Source organism: Canis lupus, chromosome 23, assembly GCF_048164855.1.
Source record: "Canis lupus baileyi chromosome 23, mCanLup2.hap1, whole genome shotgun sequence".
NCBI classification, from domain to species: Eukaryota; Metazoa; Chordata; class Mammalia; order Carnivora; family Canidae; genus Canis; species Canis lupus.
The window spans coordinates 19,801,156-19,827,377 of NC_132860.1; the positions used below are offsets into that span (position 1 = coordinate 19,801,156).

The 26,222-nt window shown below is 40.1% G+C and overlaps 1 protein-coding gene and 1 long non-coding RNA gene across 3 annotated transcripts in view; one reads left to right on the top strand and one right to left on the bottom strand.

The window, feature by feature from the left end:
• Positions 1–26,222, bottom strand: part of SYT9 (synaptotagmin 9) — a 192,228-nt gene that overhangs the window by 103,463 nt on the left and 62,543 nt on the right. For both annotated transcript variants that reach the window (XR_012015607.1, XM_072794223.1), the window contains exon 3: positions 22,193–22,739. Coding sequence is in view for 1 of the 2 variants with exons in the window: in XM_072794223.1 (XP_072650324.1) it covers positions 22,193–22,739 (547 nt within the window). In the remaining variant the exon portion in view is untranslated. The remainder of the gene's footprint in view (positions 1–22,192; positions 22,740–26,222) is intronic.
• On the top strand, positions 4,281–25,029 carry LOC140614859 (uncharacterized). The gene is made up of 3 exons (XR_012015608.1): positions 4,281–4,374; positions 23,939–24,087; positions 24,822–25,029. It is a non-coding gene; the product is annotated as an uncharacterized lncRNA (long non-coding RNA).

Genomic DNA, 26,222 nt, shown 5'->3' on the forward strand with positions numbered 1-26,222 from the left:
CAATCTGAAAATCCAGAAGGATTCTCTTCTTAAAAAAAAAAAAAAAAAGTCTGGTGGCTCTGATACCTGGAAGGGATTAAATGCTAAAAATAGCTCAAAGCATTAAGAATGCTGAGGGAGTACACAGTTCATGAAGCAGAGGGCAGTAAAACCTGGCATTAAATGCTAACAAGAGAGGAGTTCTTCCAAAATGATTGGGATCTGTGAATCACTGGAAGCCTCTTCCATTAAATGCAAAAGCAATTTTCTTTAATAGCAGCACAATTATGGACCTTACTGTCCAACCCTGTGTGTTAATAAAATACTAAATGCCTAGGAAAGGATCCAAAACTGACCTGAAATGAAGAAAATGAACTATGGATTAGATTCTCTAACGCCTCCCTGTTTTGGGCGAAGCCATGCTGATGGCCAGGTGACATTTGCAGGGCCATCTGGTGACATTTCTTTTTGGGAACAGATTAAGGGAGACCGGGGAGGGTGGTACAGAGGCCAACACAAGATTCTCAGGTGGCTTCCTGGAGCTAGTGTATGTCTTTTGTGGGGGGTGGGGGGAGGGGATCCCTACTTTTTTCTAGAAGAGTGTGGTCCAGCTATAGTCATTAAGCATTGCATGATCTTATGGAGGACTCCTTCTATGCAGAGAGTATTCTTTTAATTATGAAATGTAATTCTAATTTATTAACATGAAATGCAGGTATTAAGAGAAGTCCCTCATTAGGAATTATGCTTGCTTCCTTCCTCTCACTCTTCTAAGATGAGAGGGGAATAAATGCAGCTAAAGATAAGTTTCTTCTTCTTGGAATTGCTTCCCACTCTGATGCCACAGACTCGGTGTCTGCCAGATGGTGGCTTCTCCTTCAGTTTCTATGGGCATCCCAGGGCCTAGCATCCAGCCTAACTAGCAATGTTTGCTGGTTCACCGGACCTTGGACCCTTCTTCCCTTCATGCTCTGCTCTGAGTTATAGACCTCCAGCTCAGTACAACAAGACTCCCAAATTTCCTCTGTTGGGCCTCCATCTCTTCAACAAGCTGTTGTCCACATCTGCTGTGAAAGAACACTGAGAACTTTCCCTCTAGGCCTACGTGGAAGCACCGCAGAGCCGCAAACTTCCTTGCTCCCCAGGGCCAGCAGCATCCTTTAGCACAGGGATGCTGGCCCTAAGATCCTGACAGCTGCACCTGAGACTTCCCATTCCCCAGTGCCTAGCCCTGCAAGCATTACCCTAATTTGATTGGAATATTTGCATAATAACTATTTGAAAGTAGTATTGGCTAATTGGTGCCAGCCCTTCTTTCAGACACACTGACTAAGACCCCTCAGCTTCCAAAGAGAGAGAGAAGAAGCCAGACAAGCTTCCTCTGAAGGCTGCACACTGGATTTGGGTTTGTCCAGGGCTGCCTGGCTCCCAGGGAAACCCTGACCTCAGGACATGTGGACAATGGGAATTAAAGGCCCGTCCAGTTGTTCAGGGACAGAGGCCACACCCACCTGCAGAGGGTACCCTCTGAGACACACAATGGTGCATTCTGCTTCTTTCCCGAAACACATGAAAGCAAAGAAGCAGGCCAAATCATGTCACAACTCTATCAAAATGGCCAACGAATAGCCATGGGCAGAGATCACATGGGAAAGACATATCCAAACCTTAACCTGTCCAATGTGTGACTCTGGACAGAGGGATTGTGAACAACTTTGTATTCAGGATTATCTATCCTTCTGCTCTTACTCAAGTTTTCTGGTTTGAGCCTATCACCCAATAAAAGGAAAAGCCAACAACTTGATTTGAAAAGTAAAATATATCCTAAAATATAAAACAGACCAAACTTAAAGGGAGACTAAGTTTAATAAATTGCATTTTGTAGTTATCATAAAAGAACTCATTGGGCCAGCACATATCAAAAGACCACAAGCTCCCTGAGGGCAGGGGCTCCTGCATATACCCTCTCAGCACCCAGCTCGGTCTCACCCTTCTCAGAGAAGACAGTCACTGGATGGGGCTGCACTCAACCTCTTGCTTGTGTGGGGTCTCCCCATCTGCTGTGACAGGGGAGGAAGTGCCCTACCCCAGCCGGCCACCATTGGTTCCTCTGTCCAGTCCCACTGGTCCTGGGGCTCCTGGCCATGGGGCACCCTCTGCTGCTCATTCTCGCTCTCCTGCATCTTGAGACTCTTCCTCTTCACCTGTCAGCAATTCAAAGGTCCCTTCCATCTCGACAAAACCGCCTTAATTCCAATCTCTTTTCTTTGCAGACAAATGAGTCACAGAGCTATTTCAACACAATGCCTCCCTGTCTGCTCATCTGCTCTTCAGCTGGCTCCATGCTGGCCTCGTTCCTTACTGCTGACTTCCCTTCCTAGGATCACCAGTATTTCCCATCCTAGACTCCAATGGGTTCTTTCAGTCCTTTCTTAATTGACACACCAGTGCAACTTTTAAACCTACCAGACCGCCCCCAGGTCCTTGAAACATTCTTGTAGTGACTTCTGTGACACATTCAGCCAGTTTTCCTTTTCAATCTTGGGGTGTTCCCCCTCAGGTTACCATAAGTCTCAGGAATTGGTCCCGCACTCTCCTTTCCTCACCCTAGATTCTTAAGTAACTTCCTCAACCTCTAAGATTCAAAGGGCATAAACAATACATGTTGACAATTCATAAATTCTTACTTCCAACTCAGACCCTGCTTCTGAACCACCGCCTTGGGTATCCAAACACTTTTTGTGTTTTGCACTGAATGTGTCACTGGATGCACAAACAACATAGGTTAAAAATGTCATGCATGAGCTTATCAACACCAAAAATATAAATACTTCTTTATCTAACACTCCCTATCTTGATAAATACCAGCACCTTTTTTGGAGGGGGTGGTTCTTACTCTGGAAACCAGGAAATAATTTTGATGATGTCCATTCTTTAAGTCTCAGAGAAAATAACAGAGAGACAGGAAAAGAATTTATCCTCACATCTTCAGCAACTAAAACTCTGGACCAAGTATGTGAAATGACGATTTCCAAAACACTGAACACCAGGCAGGGAGGATAAGTGATACTTGGGTGATAAGAAAGAAAGGAGATGAGTCCTACAAGGAGCTTGGCTCACTACCCGGAAAGAGTTTTCAAGACACAGCATGGAGAGATGAAAACCCCTGGCAGAGCCCAGAGGGCTCTGAGCATGGGGAAAGGCACTTGGGAGTCCAGAAAGGTCAACCCAGCTAGAGTCCTGGGAGGAGAAAGATGGATAAAACACCACTGAAAGAAATTAGAGAAGATGTGTTAAATGGAGAGACATATGCTCTCCATTATTAGGAAAACTCAGTATTTTTAAGATATCCATTCTTTCCAATTTGATTTTTATAATCAATGAAACTCCAATCAAAATTCCAACAGCATGTACATTAGTATGTATGTGTGTGTGAGAGATAAGACTTAAGCTAGCTATAAAATTCATACGGAAATGCAAAGAACCTAGAATAATAAAAACCACTTTGAAATAGGACAAAATCGAATACTTATATTACCTGATTTCAGGACTTATAAATCTACAAAAATCAAGACACTGTGGTATATTGGAGAAGACAGACAAATAAACAATGGAAGATAGAGTCCAGAAACAGATCCACATATCTGATCAACTGATTTTCTTCAAAAGCGAAAAAGGCAGTTATATAGATGAATTATAGTCTTGTCAATGGTGGTGTTCAAACAATTGAATGCCATATACAGAAAAAAAAGAACTCCAATCCATACCTCATAATATATATAAAAACTACTCAAAATATATCAGAGTCACAAATTTAAGAGCTAAAGGTATAAAACTGCTCAAAGAAAACAGGAGAAAATCAGACTATATAAATTTGAATTAGGCAAAGATTTCTTTGACATGTCAGTAAGTGCACACTCCATAAAAGATTAAATGGATAAAATGGACTTGAACAAAATTAAGAACTTTTCCCTTTCAAAAGACAATAGTAAGAGAATAAAAACACAAGCTATAGCTGCAAAGAAAACGTTTGCACCTCAAATGTTTGATAAAAGAGTGGCATCCATCATACACAAGACCTCTCACAATTCAATAATAAGAAAGCAAATAACTCAATTAAAAATGGACAAAAGATTTAAATAGACATTTCATCATACATGATAAGCTGATGGTAGATAAGTATATAAAAAGATGTTCAACATCATAAATCAGTAGGGAAACACAAATTAAGGCCCAATGAGATTCCGTTTTATACCTGTTAGAATGTATAAAATTAACGACCAACCTTACCAAGTGCTGGTGGTAACGCAGAGCAACAAGGACTTTCATACACAGCTAGTGTGGAGGTAAAATGATTGAGCTGTTCGGGTGAACAGTGTGGCAGTTTCTTAGAAGGTAACTATATAACTACCATATATATATATATATAATCCAGGCAGTCTACTCTTAGGGACTTATCCAAGAAACATGAAAGCATATGCCCCTACAGCATCTTATTTGAAATAGTCTCAAACTGAAAAGAATCCAAATAATCCAATAATAATAATCCAAACAAGCAATGGATAAATAGTTGTATATCCATGTAATGGAAGAGTACTCAGCAATAAAAGGAGTGAACTACTCATATGTACAACACAGAAAAAATCTCAAAATCATGATTTTGATTGAAAGAAGCCTAACAAAACAGAGAACATACTGTATGGTTCTTATGTATATGAAATTCTGGGAAAATCCTAGCCATCCTACAGTGACAGAATCTAGCTTGACAGGTGTCTGAAGGGCTGGAGGACGCATACCAGGGAGGTGACACAGGAAGGGATTATCAAGGGGTAGAAGACAAGTTTTGGGGGTAACAAATATGTTCATTATTTTGATTGTGTAAGTGGTTCCACAAAATGTATACATGTCAAATACTGTCAAATTGTACACCTTAAACACATGCAGTTCATTGTATACCAATTATTCTTCAAACAAAACTATTTTTTTAAAACCTAGAATCTGTTCTTTTCCTCCCACTCTATTACCACCAGCCTGGAGGGAGAAATCATCATCTCCCTCCTGGCCTTCTACAACAGCCTGACCCTTTCCTTGCTGGGTCCCCTTATCCATTCTCTATGCTGCAGCCAAAGTGTTTTGTTTTTGTTGTTGTTGTTGTTGTTGTTGTTGTTGAAGAACATAAACCTACTTGTATCACTTCACTGCTCAAAATCCTTCAAAAATTACTCATAAAGATTGAAACACTTGTTCTTGTTCCTGCCTGAATTCTAGTCTCACAACTCCATTGTGTTTCCCTCTTTTTAACCACTCTGCACTTTCTGCTCCTGGAACTTGCCAGAGTTGTGTCTGTCCCAGGGCCTTTGTACAAGTCAGTCCCTGGACTTGGCCTTTTTCCAGATGAACTCCCAACCTTCCTTTTGTCACAGTTTCGATGGTTTCTAGCCATTCTTCTTTGATGCGCTGATGGGTTAGGTCTTGAAAGTAACACTTACCTCTGTCTCCTTTGTGGAACCAGCCACATACATATGTAATCAATTGTCTCTGTAATTTTTGTCTTTACTCTCCCTTCTCCTCATATTCCATCTCCCAAGACCATAAGCTCTAAGACAGTACTTGATACCTAGTACATTGTCTTATACATAGTAGGTACCCAAAAACATTTGCTGAATAAATGATAGACTAAGAATTCACTTCCTGAGTTCCAAATTAGATTTTTCCTAACCCACACATGCAAAATCCGTCCTGTATCTGACAGCCAAGTAGACTTTTTCTAGAATTACTTATGTCTCAAATTGTTAAGAATTAGGAAATGTAATGAAGCAATAGCTTAAGTATTAAATACTTTAAAACCAAAATATTAAACTTAGAAAAGTTAGCAATGTTTGGCACAGCTGAACTAATAGATCAGCTGAGGTTTTTAAAAAGTCAGTCATGCTCATTGTAACGATACATTTACTCTGAAAGTTACACCCCAAGATAGTCACAAAGTTAGTTAAGGAGACAGTTAACAAAGCATGGAGGAAATAGGAGGAAGAAGAGGAAAGAGAGGCAGGACCTTGCAGGAAATGAAATCACAGCCTCCTGCAGAAAGGTGACCACGGACCCAGCACTACCATGTATTTTAGCAAACAGTGGCCTAGATTCTCAGTGTAGTTGAGTGTGTGGGGCTGGAAAGATAAAGATTGCAAACATGGCCATTTTCCAGAACAGCTTCCTAAGAAACAGCCTACCTTCCCCTCTCGTTTACTCCCCCACTATGTTTATAGACTCCCCTTAATTAGAGCATTTCAGCATGGAAGCAGAATCCAATCTGAAAGAAAATTTCCCTTGAGAGCCATCTGTCAGAATTGGACTATACTTAGCTACTGGACAGTAAGGCTGTATTGTAAATACCACAGACTGCTTTGATTCTCCAAAGGCTCAAAACTCATTTCTAAGCAAGCAAATGCCAATCCATGGGATCAGGCTTTCCATCAGGAACTGGCTTGCTATTTTGGACACGAATGCTTCCACAGGTAGAAGATCATTAAAAGCTGTCCCAGGGGAACATCCTACCTGACTAGTCGCACCTTTCTTCAGGGATGAAACTGCCGCCCTGACAACTCCATTAACTTTTCCTTTAGCTGTTTCAGGGTTGCAGGAGATTTTCATTGAGCTAGGCTGTCCCCACGTGTTCAGCTGAGGAGCTGTTGGGTTGTGTAAAGGGGAGGCCAAGGAGAGCCCCCTCCAGCTCCATGCAATGCCAGCCTCTCCCTCAGGAGCGCTGGGCTCACAATGCGCACACCTGCCTTCGGTACCTTCCCCCAGGCAGCAAGGGGACTCTTGGCTGTAAAAAGAGCATGCAAGATGAGATGGGGGTGGGTGGGAAAGAGTCCCTTCCCTCCTTCATCATTACCCTCCATTTCAGAGGCCACGCGAGTCAGGGTCTCCCCTGCTGTTCTATCACACTGCGGTAGACTCCACTGTGTCGTGCCCACATCCCCTTGGCCAGACTGCTGCACCCATTCCTCAGCTGCTGACCACTGGCTGCAAACAGCTCATGGCTGCATCCTTCTCGGGAGAGTTGCCCTCCGCCGAAGGCAGTCACCTTAAAAATCACGGACTAGTTACACCCTCTCCCCCAGAAATGGCCTGCAGCAGATGACAAACCAGTTCGGGGTTTAAAGGCAGCCCACTCCGCTTGACTCAGGATGGGATACCCCTGTGGTGCCTTTCATGCTCCACAGCTGCCTATGGGATCAGGCTCAAGACAGGCTCTCACCAGACCTTCACCCTTGCCTATCCTCCTCCCCTTACTTCCTTACAGACTTCCGTGAGAGCAGTGCCTCAGGAAATCACCTGCACAAGGATCCCTCCCAGCCTCTACTTCTGGGGAATCCCCACTCCAGATACACACACTATATTGGAGCTATGCTCATTTTGTTCACTTATTCATTTTTTTTTTTTACTCAAAAGCATTTATCATCTATTTCTTGGGTTAATAAAGAAAGACATGGTCACTGACTTTGTCCTCAAGGTGCAACTAGCTTAGTGGGGTGGGTCAGGATCAACAGATACCTCCAGTCAAATGGGATCAAGGCTCTGAAGAGTTGCATATAGGATACTTTGGACACCTGATCTGTTCTGGGTGGATACAGTGGGCGCGGGGGCTGACTTAATGAGGTGATGGTTGAGTGTGGGACTTCTAAGACAAGTAACATTTAGTTGAACAGAGAAGAGGAGTGGGGAAAAAAGGTCATTGCAGACAGAGAATAGTATGTATAGAGAACACATACATGAGTGAGCAATTAGAGAGAATAAACTGGAATCACAGAAGAGAATTGGTTGTCCAAGGCTTATGGCAGTCATTGCTATTGGATCCTGGTCTTCTCGTTTGCTGGGCTATGATACTGCTTCTTAAACCTTCCCACAGCCCTCTAGTCAGCTACCACCAGTTGATTAATGTTGATCCTCCATGTGAAAACTTCATGCCATTTTTTTTTTGGCACATACATTTTTATGTTTTATCTTCCATTATGCATCTCCAAATCTACAAACTTCCCTGCTTCTGCTCCTGTCCTTTTCCTACTAACCCCTGATAACAAAGAAAACAATGTCCCTGTGTGTATCTAAAGTCAACCCTTGGACCTGTATTTTGGATTTTGTCCCCTATTTTCTCAGGGAACTTGTTCTATTGATTATCCTACTCTCTCGGTATTTTCAAACTCTACCTATTCTGACTTTTCATTAGCTTTTTTTTTTTCTCATTTAATTATTTATTTTCCCTTTCAAAGGTGATTTTGAAATTTTTGTTTTTAATTTAAATACAGTAAAATTCAGTTAGACAGTTGAATGAGATTTTTGACTAATGCACAGAGGCTTGTACCCACCACCACATTTATACTAGGCAGTTCCATCAGTTCCCCCCAATTCCCTCTTATTGCTCTTTTGCACCCACTGCATCTACTGGCCCCAACTCCTGCAACCACTGATTTGTTCTCCATCCCTGTAGTCTGTTTTTGTTTTGTTTTGTTTTTGTTTTTGTTTTTTGCCCTTTTGCACCCACTCTATCTCCTGGCCCCAACTCTGGCAACCACTGATTTGTTCTCCATCCCTGTAGTCTGGTTTTTTTGATGATATCATATACACAGATCCTACAGCATGGAGCTTTTTCAGTCTGCTCTCACTGAGCATAATGCATCTGATATTCATCCATGTTACTGTGTGTGCATCATGCACACATTGTTCCCTTCATTACTGAATACTATTCAGTAGCATCAATAGTATTAATAGTATAGATGTAACATTTTATCCACTTATCCACTGAAGGACATTTGTTTCCAATTTTTGGTAATTATGAATAAGGCTGCTGTAAATATTCACATACAAATCCATAGAGTTTTTTTATAAGTGTTTTTATTTCTCCTATAAATGTTCTCTTTTCCAAATTCCACCTAAAATAATGAAAATATAGGTAGATTTTATAGAGAAAAATATCAGTACCCTGCTATCTCTTGAGCTGTTGGTACTGCCTCCATGTACGTTACACAGGAATCCCAACAGAGCCAGCCTGCTTGCTCAGCTTTCTGCTCTGTCCTTCTCCTTGTCCACCTACTTATATGTCTAGATGGGATATTGCAATTCAGACTCAGATTCAATGAGAAGTTCTTGAGCATCTCCTCATGTGCCACTGGGGCAGACCCTAGAGACCAAATAACTTGACATTAATTTCCAACCCCCTCATCTGGTCACATTCCAGCATAGAGGGTGAAAAATTAAAAATTGTGTTTTTAATATCATTCTTAAATGTGGTTATTAGACATAGATTTGGCCAGTAAGAAATAAGCAGAAGACACTGGTGTGACTTCTAAGAAAGCTTTACTTTCCTGATGGAAAGTTTGAGAGGTAGTAAGTACTACTCTTTCTTCCTGACACTTTCCTTTTGTCTCAAATGCAGGCAGAAGTGATGTCTATAATCATATTATTTTATAATTGTCTGATTGAAAGTATTATATAAGTAGATTGATAGGCTTAAGGAAATTTTTAACAGATATTGAATATGTGAAAGAGGATTATACAAATGACCAAAGCTTTGGGAATCAAAGCTTCTAGGAATGAAAACTGCATTAATAACTGGGAGGATCAATGGATTCAGTCTATAGCTAATTAGAAATGGATAAAGAGAGATATATAGAACTGAAAGACAGATCTTTAAAAATTACCCAGGATGCATCAGCAACAGAAAAAAGTAAACAAAGGAACAAACATAAAATACATAGTGAGAGGTCTAAAAATATGTATTTCCAGGAGGAAAAAACAGAAAGTGTCAGGGAGAAACAATATTTGAAGAGATTGTGGCTGGGAATTTTCAGAATTAATGAGATACTCATCCCCAGACTCAGGACACCCTGTGAATCCTAAGGAAGATAAATAATTTTTTTTAAAATCCACAACATTTATGTTATCAAATCGCAAAGAGAAACGTTAATACAGAGAAGAAAAAAGTGTACAATTAGATTGTACCTGATTTCTCAAAACCAAGCATTTGGAGGCAATGAAATAATAGATTCATTTGCTGAGAAAAAAATTATCCACAAAATACCTGTCTACTCATGTTTTCTCAGTTGTAAATGTGAAATAGTGTTACTTTCAAACAAATAAAAACTGAGAGAATTAACATTGGCAGACCCTTTATACCAGACATAGAAGGTTGTATGGGTCAGTTCTACTAAATATAGAAAGAAAAAATTATTTCAATTGTTCACAAAATCCTCAAGAGAATAGGAAAAGAGAATGCTCCATCAACTCATTTTGATCATGAAACCAGATGAACAGAAAACAAGAAAATAAAATTAGAAGCTGATCTCACTCATTAATTTACTTACAGATATACATTTATGTATATCTATGTATATGAAAAACACATCATGGACAAGTTGGATTTACCACAGAAATGTGGTTTTTACCAAAATTAGGAAATAACACAACATACTTTATCACATTAAAATATGAAAGAAGCAAAAACATATGATCATCTAGATAAATACATAAAAATGATCTGATAAAACTCAATATCCATTCAGGTTTTCAAAATTTATAGCCAATGTCCTGCTTAGTATGAAAATTCAAAGAATTCCTTTAAAAAAAGGATTTACTTATTTTATTTATAGGAGTGGGGAGAGGAGCAGGTGGAGAGGGTGGGAAAGGGGGAGAGAGAGACAGAGGGAGACAGAGAGAGAGAGAGAGAGAGAGAGAGAATCTTTTTTTTTTTTTTTTTTTTGAGAGAGAGAATCTTTAGCAGGTTCCACATTGAGCCCAGAGCCCGAGCAGGGCTCGATTTCTTGACCCTCAGACCATGACCTGAGCCAAAATCGAGAGTCAGATATTTAATTGACTGAGCCACCCAGGCATCCTTCAAAGCATTAGGATAAGGAAAAAGGCAAAGATTACTCTATGGGCCTTTGTACCAGCAGTCCTGGCAAATACAACAAAGCAAGCAAAAAGGGTGATGTGGGGAGACAAGTCAAAAGGAAAAGAAAAAGCAAAACTGTTCTTATTCATGAATGGAATAACTGCCACTGTACAAAATTCCAAAGAATCTGTGGTTAATTTAATAGAGAATGGAGTAATACTAAGTGTTAGAAAGACAGGTTCATGTACTGTTGCTGGGATTGTTCACTGGTCAAATCTCTTTGAGATACAATGTTCTTTGCTCTAGCAACTGCATTCCTAGGTGTATACCCTCACAGAAATTCCTGCACATTTTTACCAGGAGACATGTACAGAAAGCATACATATAGCAGCATTTCCTAAAATAGAAAAAACAAATTAATTCAAATATCTATTGACAAAAGACTAGATAAGTATGGTACACCATACAATGGAATGCTAAAATACCCCTGCCCAAAATTTTAAAAAGACAAAAAAGGATTACAGTATATACATGAACATAAATGATTCAAAACAAAATATTGAAAATAGCAGTTTGCAGAATACATATAATTTATCCACATAAATTTCAAAAATAGGCAAAACCGAACAACCTATTTTTATGTGGTAAAGTGATTTTACAAACAAGAGAACTATAGATATAAAATTCAGTTTATTGGGGTGCCTGGGTGGCTCAGTCATTTAAGTATTTGACTCGATTTTGACTCAGGTCATAATCTCAGGGTCGTGAGATGGAGCCCCACATCGGGCTCTGCACTCAGCAAGGAGTCTACTTAAGGTTGTCCCTCTTCCTCTCCCTCTGCCCTTCCCTATTGCCTGCTCACTCTCTCTCTTAAAAAAAAAATTTTTTTTTAAATTTAGTTTATCAATTATCTCTGGGGAGATTTGGGGGATAGACAAAAGGCATAGAGAGAGCTTCAAAGAGATGGATGATGTTCTCTTTCTTGAACTAAATTCTGGATTGACTAATGTAGATTTTGTTAGTATTGTCAAATCTTACATATATATTACATATACACTGTATTTGTCATGTATTTCACTTAGAAAAGCAAATGTTTGTTCTCTGAAAGGATAAAGCCTATCCAAGTCTCTCCATCAGAGACCTGCAGCTTTAGTAGCTTCTTCCTTCAGATGTTCTGCTCTACACTTGTGCCACTTCTTGCTACTTCTGAATAATCTTGATGTCAGGGGGACAGCATGTCTGAAGGATCATGAATGGGAGAAATGATAGCGTGGGATTCCGTGGATTTTCATGAAGATTCAGTTCATGAGACTCCAGGGTTGGCTGACTGCACCCACATCCACATTATGGAAAGAACTTGGCTTCCCTGTCGTCAGCTGGAAACCAGAAACTTCTATGGGATTTTACGAATTGCTGTTCCCTTAGGATCAGTTATCCAACCAGTCTTAGTATTTTCAGCACTAAATGCAGTGGTGTCCTGGAGCCAGTTCTTATCAACTGGCACCAGCTTGCAAGAGCCAATGTGAACATCATTTGCCAATTCCACCTTCAGTGATGTCACACTGATAGCTTGAAATCAGCCCTGCTAAGAGTATTTACACCACACAGAAATAAACAAATGCTACAAATTAGGCCCCCTTCTTGTTCCTCCACCCTAGCAGCCAGATGTTACACATCTACCAAGATGACACCGAATCTGACATAGCCATACAATCTTATGATGGTAACTCAGGACTAATGATGCAATAGAATGAAACAGGTTTTTTTTTTTTTTAAGACTTTATTTATTTATTCATGAGAGACACAGAGAGAGAGAGAGAGAGAGAAGCAGAGACACAGGCAGAGGGAGAAGCAGGTTCCATGCAGGGAGCCTGATATGAGACTCAATCCTGGGACTCCAGGATCACACCCTGGGCAGAAGGCAGGCGCTAAACCGCTGAGCCACCCAGGGATCCCTGAAACAGGGTTAAACTGATAAACTTCTTCAGTAACAGAGACTGCCTGCCCCATTTGCATTCAACTGGCTTCCCTGGATACTTATATTTGCTCCTGAGTAGTTCCAGGTATCTACCTCTATCAGGTCTAAAAATGGCCTCAGGAACTTGGAAGATGGAACAGGATAATTCCTAAACCAGCCTACTGAAAAATACAGGACTTTGCAATGACTCACAAGTCAAAATTTGATGGAAATGTAAAGTTTTAAAACTCCTAATATTAAAAGAGATTCTATACTATTGTAAACTGTACCTTTTCCTTTTCTGAACTGGGATCCATACTGGCATGGAGGGAACCTCATGACTTCCGCTGTTACCCTGTGAAAACTCCAGCATCTCCCCCAAATTAGAGTCTTGCTGAGATGATGGTACATTCTCAAAAAAAGTCTCTGAATCAGTTTCTTTCTTTTTTTAAAAGATTTTATTTATTTATTCATGAGAGACACACAGAGAGAGGCAGAGACATAGGCAGAGGGAGAAGCAGGCTCCCTATGGGGAGCCTAATGCAGGACTATATCCCAGGACCCCAGGATCATTATCTGAGCCAAAGGTAGACACTCAATCACTGAGCCACCCAGGTGTCCCTCTGAATCAGTTTCTAAGTGCCATTGAGAGATTCCTGAACGTGCAATGCCTATTGTGAGGCAGCCAGTGATGAGTAAGGTATACAGAAATGTCTAGATTCAGGCATGACAACCAACATTCACCCAAACCACTGAACTCATGCCCTCCCAACTCCGACCTTCTCCCGGATGCGGTCTTCTCTTCTACTGACTGACACATGTCCCACAGAGATGCATCCTAGTATGATTGATTCATATGGCTTTGTTGAGAGGTTTAATCAAACTACTGTTTTTACACTCAATAATTGCCATATTTTATTCTTTCACAAGAAAGTGTGAGGATTAGTTTTTATTTGATTGCTAAATTTACAAAGCCCATAATCTCCTTGGGGAAATAAAGAACAAAAAAATTTTTTAATGAAAAGATTAGTTTATAGGTTTCAGCACTGTGTAACACTTCCTAACCAAATCAGTCCCTAGAGCTTCACCAAATTAGCCCCTCCTAAGGAGCTGCATTTTATTCAATAAGTGTATATTATTTATTTCACTTCCAGGCACCATTCTAGAGGCTGGGCACATGGTAGTGAACATGACATATATGGTCCATGCACTTCCAGAATAGTCTAATGGAGAATGAAAAAAATTGAATAAATACATATGAGAAGGCACGATGAGTAATGACAAAAGTACAGAGTGTCATAAAAGCAAATACCAAAAACACCTACTCTCCTACTCCAGGTCTCAGATATAAGTTCTCTGAGAAAGTGGCATTTGAGCTGGGATCTAAGAGCTTCATAGGAGTTAGCTAGGTAAAGAGAAGTAAACCAGCATATACGATAATTCTGAGACACCTTTTCATGAACTGCATGAATTGGTTGTTGAAAACCCTAGTCCTAATTCCTGTGTGGCCATTATTCAGCTATGTGACCTTGGCTGAACCTTCCACTTCAGTGTTATGTGCCAAAGGAGGATTTCAGATTACAGAACCTCTAAGGTTCTTTCTGGCTCTTTGCCACAAGGCAAACATACAATACAGAGATTACTACTCAGTTAATACAAGTAAAAACTGCTTTTTTTGGACAAACTTTGAGCAATATAATATGGCACATGGTATTTCCAGCAATAGGGCAAATGCTCACAGAAACTCCTCCAGCTAAAAATACTGGATCACAAAATCCTTTTTAATGCATTGCAGAGCTGATAGGACAGTAACGGAATTTTTTTTTTCAAGGCCAGAAAGAGTAAGAAAATATGAATCCATGGAAGTAAATAAGCTCTGGATCTGGAGCTTGAATGGAAATAAATGTGAATCTCCAGTGGCTTAGTGCCTGGTTTTAGAAGACTATAGGAGAATCATGCATAACGCCAAAGTCCTAAAGATTAAGGGACACATCCTTAAAGGCTAAGCAAAAATGAACTTCTCCCCTGCGTAAGTCGATGTTGGCAATATATTTGGTCTTGGACTTGCTCTAGGTAAAGCAAGGTAAAAGGCTCCCCTGCCCGAGTCTAACCATTAATACAAGCCTGCACTTACACATTTGGAGCCTATATTCACCCTGACTCTCTATTGCCCCTAAACCCTCAAGCTCGAAATTTAGTTAGAATGGTTCCATGTTGGTCAGCTCACAAATCATCTCTGAAGGAATGCATTTAAAACCAGAGCTTGAAATTTTCCACTGACAAAGTTCCAAGCTAGATGAGCGTACAATCACAAATCACTTAATACAAGGAGCAATAAGGCATGATGAGTTAGAGCCAATGGAAATACCAAACAAAAAAAATCAGAGCTGCCAAGTTGGAGTTAGGAGTCACAGAATATAAAAAACACTATGTACAGAATGATGAAAGAAATAAAAAAGGGAATTGAAAGTATGCTCGAAACAAGAACAACAAAAGAGACTATCAGAGATATTAGGCAAGGTAAATGGGTAAGAATTTTCCAGAATTGATAAAAAGAATCGATCTCATATTCAGGAATCCCAATAAATCTGTCAGGATAAATAAAAAGAAATCACCACTTAGTAATGTCATAGTAAAATTACAGAACCCCAAAGAAGAAAGCAAGATAATGAAAGCAATAAGGAAGAAAAGAAAAATTACACACACAGAGGAATAAATATTATGCTGTCAACTTCTCAAATGTAGATGGAGGTCAGAGGACTATGGAATGATAGCTTTGTAATGCCAGAATCAAAGTAGCTGAGAGTTTTAAGCCCTCACTTTTAATCCTCAGGAAAACATTCTAAGAACAACCGCAAAAAAATGACATATTTAGAACTGAGGCTTTCAGTTGAAAGTTTTTGCCAGCCTACATATGCCCTGAGGAGGGTATTCTAGGGGAATAAATATGCCAACCTCGCTCTCCTCCCTTGCTCACTTCCAAAACCCAAACAGAAGCCAGAGACTAAAAGAGGTCTTTTCACTTCAGAGAAAAATAAACAAAACCCTGCAAAGCCTCCAGGAGCACCAAGGGGGAGCAAATGAAAGTATCCAAAATAAAAAAATAAAATAAAAAATAAAATAAAAAAGAAAGTATCCAAAATAGTCTCCCAACTAATTTTATAAATCAAGAATTACCTTGATTCCAACCCAGCTAAGGACCATATAAAAAAGTAAATTACGTGCATCACCCATCAGCACAGATAAAAAAAAATGTAAACAAAGTATTAGCAATGTATGAGACAGGTAATACATCAAAGTCAGTTTGAATGATACTAGGAATATAAGATTGTTTCAAAATTAGAAAACTGATAAATGTGATTGAGTAAAGAAGAAAATTAAAGCAGAGAAAAACTTCATAGAATCATAGCAAATTAAAGCAGAGAAAAACCTGGGGCACCTGAATGGCTCAGTCAGTTGAGTATCCAACTCTCGATTTCTGCTCAGATCATGATCTCAGGGTCATAGGATCAAGCCCGGTGTTAGGCTCTACACTCACTGCAGAGTCTGTTTGTCTCTTTTCCGCTACTCCTCCGCGCCCCCCCCCCCCCCCCGGAAATGTTCTCTTTCTCTCTCTAAAATAAATAAATAAAATCTTTAAAAAAAAAAGTAAAGCAGAGAAAAACCTCACAGGATCATAGCATTTGACAAAACAAATGTTTATAATAAAAAGTCTTAGTCAACTAGGAATGGAAGGATACATTTTTTTGAAGGATGTAGTCTTAATATGATAAAGACGTCCATAAAATATCTACAGAAAAATCATGCTCCATGAAATTTTTTTAAAGATTTTATTTATTTGGGCAGCCCAGGTGGTGGCTCAATGGTTTAGTGCCACCTTCAGCCCAGGGCCTGATCCTGGAGACCCAGGATTGAGTCCCATGTCAGGCTCCCTGCAGGGAGCCTGCTTCTCCCTCTGCCTGTGTCTCTGCCTCTCTCTCTCTCTCTCTCTCTGTGTCTCTCGTGAATAAATAAATAAAATATTATTTTAAAAAATATTTTATAAAATATTATTTATTTATTCACGAGAGACACACACACACAGAGGCAAAGACACAGGCAGAGGGAAAAGCAGGCTCCATGCAGGGAGCCTGATATGGGACTCGATCCCAGGACCCCAGTATCATGACCTGCATCAAAGGCAGATGCTCAACCAGTGAGCCACCCAGGCATCCCCTACTCCGTGAAATATTAAAGACATTTCACTTAAAAGTAGGAACAGTCAAGGATGACTACTACCACAATTATTATTTGGCATTATACTGGAAATCCTAGTCTGTAAACTCAATTTAAAAATAAATAAAGGCATAGGGATTAGAAAAAAAAAACAAAACTATCACAATTCACATATCTGATTATCTACAAAGAAAATTCAGGAGATTCTGCAATCAAATTATAAGAATTAATAAGAATTTTTCAAGATTGTCAAATTGAAGATAAATATACAAAATTTAAACTGCATTAGTAAGGCAGGGCAGCAAAAGTGAGGAAATGTAATTTTAGAAAAAATGCTACAGTTGATACTTGAACAATGTGAAGGTTAGGCTTGCTGATCCCCCAAAACTTAACTATTAATAGCCTACTGTTGACTGGAATTATGGATAACATAGTCAATTAACATTTATTTTGTATATTTTAAGTATTATATACTGTATTCTTATAATAAAGTAAGCTAGAGAAAAGAAAATATTATTAAGAAAATCATAAGGAAGAGAAAATACATTTACAGCACTGAACTGGATTTATGAAACAAATACATGTATAAGTAGATCCAAGCAGTTCAAACCTGTGTTGTTCAAGGGTCAACTGCAGCTGAAATGATGAAAAGTATAGCACCTACCAATAAATCTAACAAGAGACATGCAGGATCCTCGTGAAGAAAATTACAAGCCTTGAATGAAAGAATACTGTCTTTTGTGAATAGACTCAGTATCACAAAACATGCAAAACTTCCCTAATCTACAGACTTTGTACAAGTCCAAACAAATACCTGTAAAATTATTAACTTGACAATTTGATTCTAAAATTTATGTGAAAGGTCAAATATCAGCCAAGACTGAATTGAAGAAAAAGCAGGTTGGATGACTGTCCTTTCAGATATTAAACTTTATTACAGAATGACAGTAATTTGCTAATTGTGCTATAGGTAGATATAGTCAAAAAGGACAAAATAAAAAAATTTTCAGAAGTAGATTCTTGATATATGGAAATATATGTGGGACAGAGCATGCACTGCAGATTTTTGAAAAGATATGCCAGGAAACTGGTTATCCATATGGAAAAACATGGATGCACCAGGGACTGAATGTTTGTGTCCCCCACCCTTCCCCAATTCATATATTAAAGCCCTAACCCCCAACACAATGGTATTTGGAGACGGATTCTTGGGGAAGCAATTAAGTTTAGATGGGGTCATGAAGGTTGGGACTCAATGATGGGATTAGTGCATTCACCTGGCTGGCTCAGTCAGTGGAGTGTGCAACTCTTGATCTCGGGGTTGTGAGTTTGAGCCCCAAAATGTGAGGATGCATTGAGAAGGTTACCCGGGAGGGCCGGGTAGGGATTACTTAAAAAACTCTTAAAAAAAAAAAAATGTGAGGATGCATTGAGAAGGTAGCTGTCTGCAAAGCAGATAAAAAGCTACAAGGAACTAAATCTGCCAACACCTTGATCTTGGACTTTTCAGCCTCTGAAACTGTGAGAAATAAATGTCTGTTGTTTCAGCCACCCAGCGTATGATATGGTGCTACAGCAGCCTGAGCTAATACAGGATGCCTGTAATACACTTACAGTTTCATTCTGGGTGGATGAGAATCATAACTAGGAAAGTCAAAACTTTAAAACTTCTAATAGAAAAAATAGGAGAAATATCTTTATGACACAGGGTAAGGAAGGATTTCTTTAAAAAGACACAAAAGCACTAACTTATGAAGGAAAATACTGTTATGTTTTACTACATTAAACATAAGAGCTTCTATTGATCAGAAGACAGTATCAAGTGAGTACAAAGACAGTCATAAATTGAGAGATAATGTCCATTAATACACATCATCAACAAAGGATTTGCATCCAGCCTATACAAAGAGCATACAGAAATCAGTAAGGAAGAGGTAAAAGTGCTGAACAAGCATTGTGCAAGAAAGGAAATGTGGATGACCAATAAACATATCCAAGATGCTCAACTTGACAACAAAGGAAATATAAATTATTTACCATGTCACGGGCATACACATACACACATATTAAATAGTGTGGCATCTGTAAGAGTTGATGAGGAGGTAGAAGGCAAGAACTCTCTATCCCACCAATGGAAGGGCCAGTCTGGACAGTCACTGTGGAAAGGAACTCTGTGTGGCCTTGAAAAGCTAAACGCATGTGCACCTTACATCTATCAGGGATGCACCCCAGAGGAAGCAATGCATTTGTAAATTAGAAGACGGGCACCAAAAGGTTCTCTGGAGTATTATTCAGAATCATTAAAAACAAATAACCACCCAAATATCATCAATGCAGGAAAGCTAGTTTGTCATCTATAATGCAATGGAATATTAAACAGCAATGAAAATACATGAACCGCAGCTCTACTGAACTCTATTGTTAAATGTCATAATCAAAGTGGGCTGAAAAAAAGTAGTCAAAGAAGAGCTATGAAAAGCAGAAACAGACAAAACCAGACAATATATTGTCTTACAAATATGTCACAATATAAATGAAATTCAGGATAGTGTTTTCCGCTTGGCAGGAGTGGATTGAGAGGGAATGTGAGGAGGGAAGACAACCCAAGGGTCAGCACAAATATTGGTCCTGTTCTATTCTTCGGATGAACAGCGGGTTCGTGCCTGTTCATTTAATTATTCCCTCATTAATCTGTATGTGTACATTATCTACACTGCATTATATATATGCTATATTATAAAGATTTATTTATTTACTTGAGAGAGAGAGCATGATGAGCAGGAGGGGCAGAGGGAGAGAGAGAGAATCTAAAGCAGACTCTGCACTGAGTGTGGAGTCTGAAGTAGGGCTTGATCTCACGACCCTGAGACCACAACCTGAGCTAAACCAAGTGTCAGATGCTTAACCGACTGTACCATCCAGGTGCCCCTACATGTTATACTACAAAAATAGAAACTTGGCAAACCTCAGACCTTCATGCTCAGTATCTATACAAAGTCACAATCAAAATAGCCTCAAATAACAATTTTGAAAATGGGATTCTAAAAACTATAGGGCAGTACACCTGAAACTAATGTAACACTATGTGTCAACTATACTTCAATTTAAAAAAAATTATATGGCAGATTATGACATAAACTGTAATTCCATTTTCAAAACCTCCTCTCCCCTGCTGCCCATCCAAAGGTCTAAATCAATGCTCAGAATATTTGTTATTCGCCTGAGGAAAGAGCTGAGAATTCTGAAGTCTTTAGCCTTGTAAGTTTTCCTCCTTAATAAATAATATTACAGTCTTCTCCACTCAGTGGAAATCCAGGATTCTCCAACAATAGACACAGAAACTCTTACTCTCAGTGAAGTGCTAAAATGGCAGTGATTTCAGGGGCAGGAGGTCTCTGCCATTCTCTATTCTCATGCCATGGGAAACTGTTCTAGATGTTTCCACCAGGGATCAGCCTTATCCAGATTTTTATCAGCTACTGTGTACTCAGTGTTACTCTGCCCATAAAGTCTCTCAGAAGTTCACTCAGAGCAGGATCCCTGTTGAGCTTTCTGATAATCATCCCAGCTATTTTGTGGAATCCATTTGTCAAAAAATATAAATGGATGCCACACCAGACTGTGTGACCAAGCTCTGTCAAGTAGTGTCCCTACTGGCCAGCAATATCTCAGCTCATTCCCCAGGGAACCTGGTAAATACTTCAGTAAAAGAGTTTGTTCTTGAGCCACTCATATCTTAGTATAAACAGTCCATTTTGTTTCTTTTAAGCTTCTCATGCTACCTCCTGATTTTGGCAAATGGGATTTGCGATACAGTCCTTGCTTCCCCCAGCATCCATTTTTGGATTTACAGACCTTTTCAAGTCTGAAGAGATCTATTCCTTTTCCCATCTCCCAAATCATCTTAGTTTCACCAACTGATGTTCCCTGCACCTTCTCCAGTTCTTTCTTCCCTTTCTTCGTCATTATGGTAAGGGCCAGCCAAACTCTATGCTACTCTTTGCTTATCTGAGTCAGGACAAACCTGGCACTGGTATCTTGCAGCACATGAAGAGATGGTGTCTTTTGAAACAGCAAAAGTGTGAGTGAATCCCCAGTTCACAAAGGCAGCCAAGAGTGAGAAAGTACTAGTGTGGGTATTTGGTCACTGGGCAGAGGTTTTGCATGTTCTCTTCCTGAACAGAATGAAAGCCTTTCACTTAATGGACTCCAAACTCCAAGCTGGATCATCATTTGAGTTGAGGGAGGATTATAGTGCTTGGTGCCTTTGCATGCCAAGGCAGAGAATGAAAACTATGCTGGCCTCAGTAGGGCTTGTATTCTAGAAGATGTGTGAGCAGAGTTGCTTGAGGGAATCTGGAAGAAAGAAGTGGCTTTAAAGTATCACAGTTACCCTAAGAGAGTCTATTCTCCTCTTTCAGGAGTGTCAATACATCTGCAGGACAGTGGAAAGGATGTAAATGGAGTAATAATATCACCACTGCAATCTCATTTAAAATGTAAACACAGGTATGTGGTGTCACTACAGAGCACTTTTGCACTCTCTCCTGAGCTCTAAATTGGATTTGACCTTCCATAGATTAGTTTTGCCATTATCTGCACATCTTTTCAGACTGAACTCCTTGTCACTTTGACTCTGTATTTTAAAATGTGGTGCCAACTCTTCTCAATCATTCTCACTTCTGGGATTAAAGAGGAAGATCTGATCATGGAAAATGCAACTGAGCTGACCTGGGAACATGGGCAAGGATTTAATGCTCTCAGAGAGTCTGGCAACGGTCTCGTAGCTGTAGATTACAGTTAATAGGACGCAAAGATCCATTTAGTGCAAATAACCTAAGAAAGCTCTACAGAAAATGTGGTAAGGAGGGCAGATAATATCTACTGCCAATTAGGGGATAGCTAAGAATTAGAAAGTAGAAAAGAGAGATTGTTATTCTTTAATACTGTTTCATGAGTAATTCTGGGAACTTTTAAAATGAATATTGGTAAAGACCCATTTCTGAGAAGGTACAAGAAGGTTCTGAAACAACAGCCATCCGGACATTGACATGAATTTTATACTTCGCCCCCAAAATAAAAGAAGGTGTAAATAATCTGTTTGCACGCAGACCAAGAAGTCGCCCCCCCAAATGGAGAAATGTTGGACTTACATTAGTGACATACTCGATATCCTTCCAAAGGATGCACTCCCTGGGGAAATCAGCCAAGTCTAGGAAGTGATCCACCACCACTTGGCCGATTAGGTCATGGCGAGAGAACCTGTCAAAGTCATACACAGAGAAGTGAAGCTTCCGTGCTGCAAGGTCATTGTAGGGAACTGGAAACAAAAACACTTCATCAAACACAGGGTTCAAGGTCTTTCTGTGCACTTTAGTCTGGTGTTTTGTTTTCCGATCAGGAAGCAAATAGATCTTGACATAAGGATCTGAAGTTCCAGAAAAGTCCTTGGCAGGCAAATTGACAGCTTTGTGAATCTTCACGATGAGCTGCTCTAAGTCACAGTCATATTTTAAAATGAAATTCAGTTTCCCACAGGCTTTGCTGTTACCCCTAGTCCCATCATCAGTATCCAGTGACCTCTGCTTATATAATTCTGGTTTAATTCGACCAATTCCGGTCAACTGTTCCTGTTTTTGAAGCTGCTGGATATTGAAGTCTGGGTTTGACAGGTTGAGTTGTCTTCGGATTGAATTATGCCTTGAGTGAAGAGCAAGAGAGAACAAAGTTACAATCTCATTAGCCACAGGTTTCTCAGAAACTTGTGCATGGGATATAGGTAGCCTGTTATGCCCTTTTAAAAGCTTAGATCTGTGGGCCTTTTTTTTTTTTTTGGCCTAAATTCAAAATGCTCATCAATGTGAGTAAGCTGCTCCCCAAGGCTCGAAGCTCAAAATTGAGGCTCGGTATCAGGAAATGAACCAAGTAACATGTGACCTTGGAGCTTTTAAGGTTTAATGCACTTTCTAACCTAATATGCCATTAAAGAAGCTTATTCGGCTGGTAGAATGTAAAGATTTGTACAAATTGCTTTCAAAATAAAATTGTTCACCTTTATACATAATGTCATCCTGAAACTGAAATAGTTAGCTTTGTGTTGTCTTAGGAGAAATGCATCTGTCTCTAAATCACATAGTACTTCCCGTCACTGGCTTGTAACTTTATTAGTAAGTAAATTCTTGCTGGTTCAAATCAAAGCATTTCATCCCAAGAACAGTTTTAGCTCTTGTGAGAATGCATGTGACAGGATGTGTCTGCCTGCAGTGGACTGTGTTGTCTGTGACAGGTACAAGTGGCAGCTCCCTGACGGAGCTCCTGTCACACTATGTGGGTGATCAGTGATCAAGAGGAAGGGTTTTATTTCTGTAGTAAACTCTAAGAGTATAGAAATTAAAGGTAAGCCATATAAATGTATGTAGGGATTCAGAGAAGGTCGAATACTGATATTTGCAAATTAAATATTTGCCGAGAGAATTTACTCTTCACCCTATCAGCTTATTGGTTTCGGTGAGTAGTTTCCCTGAAATTCTCTTTGGAACCTGATGTATCTGTGTGAGATACAGGTCTCTCATAAACTGAGAGACGTAGTCATTATGTACAAGGTTGTTTTTCATGTTATCTTTGTTTTTGCTCAGAGTTCAGAGTCATTATATTGTATTTTCTAACCAAAGTAGCCTCTCTCCACCATTAGGTGAAAGGAATAGCCAGGCTGTCTCTGAGGGATTGATAAATAGCTGGAGAGGCAGAGTAAACATTTGAGTCTGTCTTCTCTTCCTTTCCTGAGATGACTTTATGAAATAAAGATGTAAAATGGGATTAAAAGACCCCCAAACATGTTTGAAACTACTCTCCCTTGTGGTGTAGATGCTGTGCTGCTGAACATTCCTCTTCATCCTCAGATATACTTGTGGTCACCAAACACCTCCACGGCACAGCAAAAACACAGTCATGGAACTGTCACATGGACCTGTCAGGGCCAACACAGTCCACTGCAAGCGGATACCTCAAAGGCATATACATTCCCGTATGCACAAAAACTGTGTCATCTGTAAGTCTCTGTTGTCAGATTTTAATTTCTTACAAAGAAGTCTACCATCTGAAGTCTTCTCTGCATCTTATGCTTTCTCAGGGGGAGGGAGAGGGTAAGGGATGCTGTTAAACACCTAAAAGTGGCTCCCTGTGCTGGTAAAGCTCAGCCATTCCCTTGTCCAGACACTGGCCCTTTGTAGGGCTGGAACAGAGCTCCAGTCTCACTCCACTGGGGTCTGTGAGCGGAAGAGACTGGCAGGGAGCAGCAAGTGCCCAGCCCTCTGCACAGGCCATAAGGGGCTAGTGCCAGTTCTGGCCTTTGACGTTGATTTCTCCTTCTAGGCTGGATTGAAATAAGGGTCATACTTGGGTCTGGTGTCAGTTCCCACCTACAACAGATCATTCCAGGAACTGTCTAGTAATCCTGCTTAAATATTAAAAGTGCCTCCTCAAGGCCCATGACACATACCTTCTTTGTACCAACGTCTGATGGAACACCAGTCCTGTGTCTATGCCAGACCCAGACCCTGCCACTCGGCTATCACTTCTCTCCCAAGGTGGTTGTTGAGCAGACTGTCTGTGCCTAACAACTTACCTTGAGTTTTTTGAGTACTGGTTTTAGACTCATCATAGCAACATTTTGTCTTAACCCTATCTGTAGGCTAGGCCTGCCATGTAAATTTAAATTTAAAATACATGACTCTGACTGCTTAGCAATGGAACATATTCTGTTTTACTTATACATTTTCTTAGACAGGAAATCTGAACAGAAGTAAGTCCCATGTGCTTTGTCTTTCCTAACCACAATGGATTGCCAGGAGATCGAGGCAGTAGGTTGGGGAGGATATCATAAAGAGATCTTACTTCAAAGACCAAAGCAAGATCCCAACTGCACAGGATGCCTCCATTCAAAATTGTAATAGAGCTAAAGAGTCTTTTTTTTTTTAAATAAAACACAGATATGAACACAATCATCTATCCAAATGTTCTTCATCACTAATTTCATTCTCAATACTTCTGCCTCCAATCAGAACCACACTTACTATTAGGAAAACCACTAAATCCAACTATAAGGCAGTGGCCTAAAGCAGACAGCACAGACTGTAACAGGCCATGACAGTGCTCGCTCCCTGGGGCTCTCTTTCAATCACTTTCAATTTCCTTTCAGGAGAGAGTCAGGGATTACTGGAGTTGGGGGGTGGGTGAGCAGACCAGAGAAGCTCAAAGCAGTCAGGGAACCAGGGTAATTCACTGCCCCTCCACATAACCTCTGCAGCTCTCTGGGCTGAGACATGAGCAAAAAGGGCTGTCCCAGGGATGAGAAGAAGACAAAGGAGAGGAAATGGAAAATCCATATCCATCCCATAGCTCTCATAGATTGCTCACATGGAGGTGGGAAGGAAAACCAAGTCTAAATCGAGGTACGAGGGGGGGGAGGGGCAGAATCTTTTGATCTGGCTCCTGCCATCCCAGGTGAGGTGGTTCTAAAATGGTCAATGGAGGTGGCCTTTGACTACAGTAAACTAGAAGCCTCCAGGGTAAGGGTCTGGAATTTTACTGTCACAGAGTGTGTGACAAGGAGGGATCTGTGTCTGAAGCAGACAGTCCCCTGAGAGGGTCTGAGGAGTCCTGTATGTTGGGTGTTCTCAGGACTAAATGTGCATAATGAAAGGAAGGAGAAAGAATGGATTCCAAAGACTGGGGTGGGAAAGGGAAAGCTGAGAGACAAGGTCCTCTGTAAATAAGTCATACTCTGATGCTGTCCTTAGAGAGGCTGGACAGTGAGGGGAAGATCCTCTGCTGGACCCACCTCCCTTCGTGCAGGGGGAGGACATTTTCAGATTGTGGAAGAGAACTGAAAGATTGGAGGTTGCTGTCCCAATCTGATTTGGAAGATTGATGGTTGAGCCTGGAGAAAGATTAATTTTGAAGATGATTAACAAAACCTGTAAAGCATATTTCCCACAACAAACTCAAAAACACTTTAATGCTTGAAGGACTATGAGCCTCCTGCTGATATGTAGCCTCAGGTTAGCAGAAGCAAGATCCCAGATGTAAAAAGCTTTCCCTTCTCTCTTTCCTCAAAATTGAATTAACCAGTTCCAGGGTCCCACTTTAAGTCCCTGAACCATCACCCAAATAGCCAACTACCTC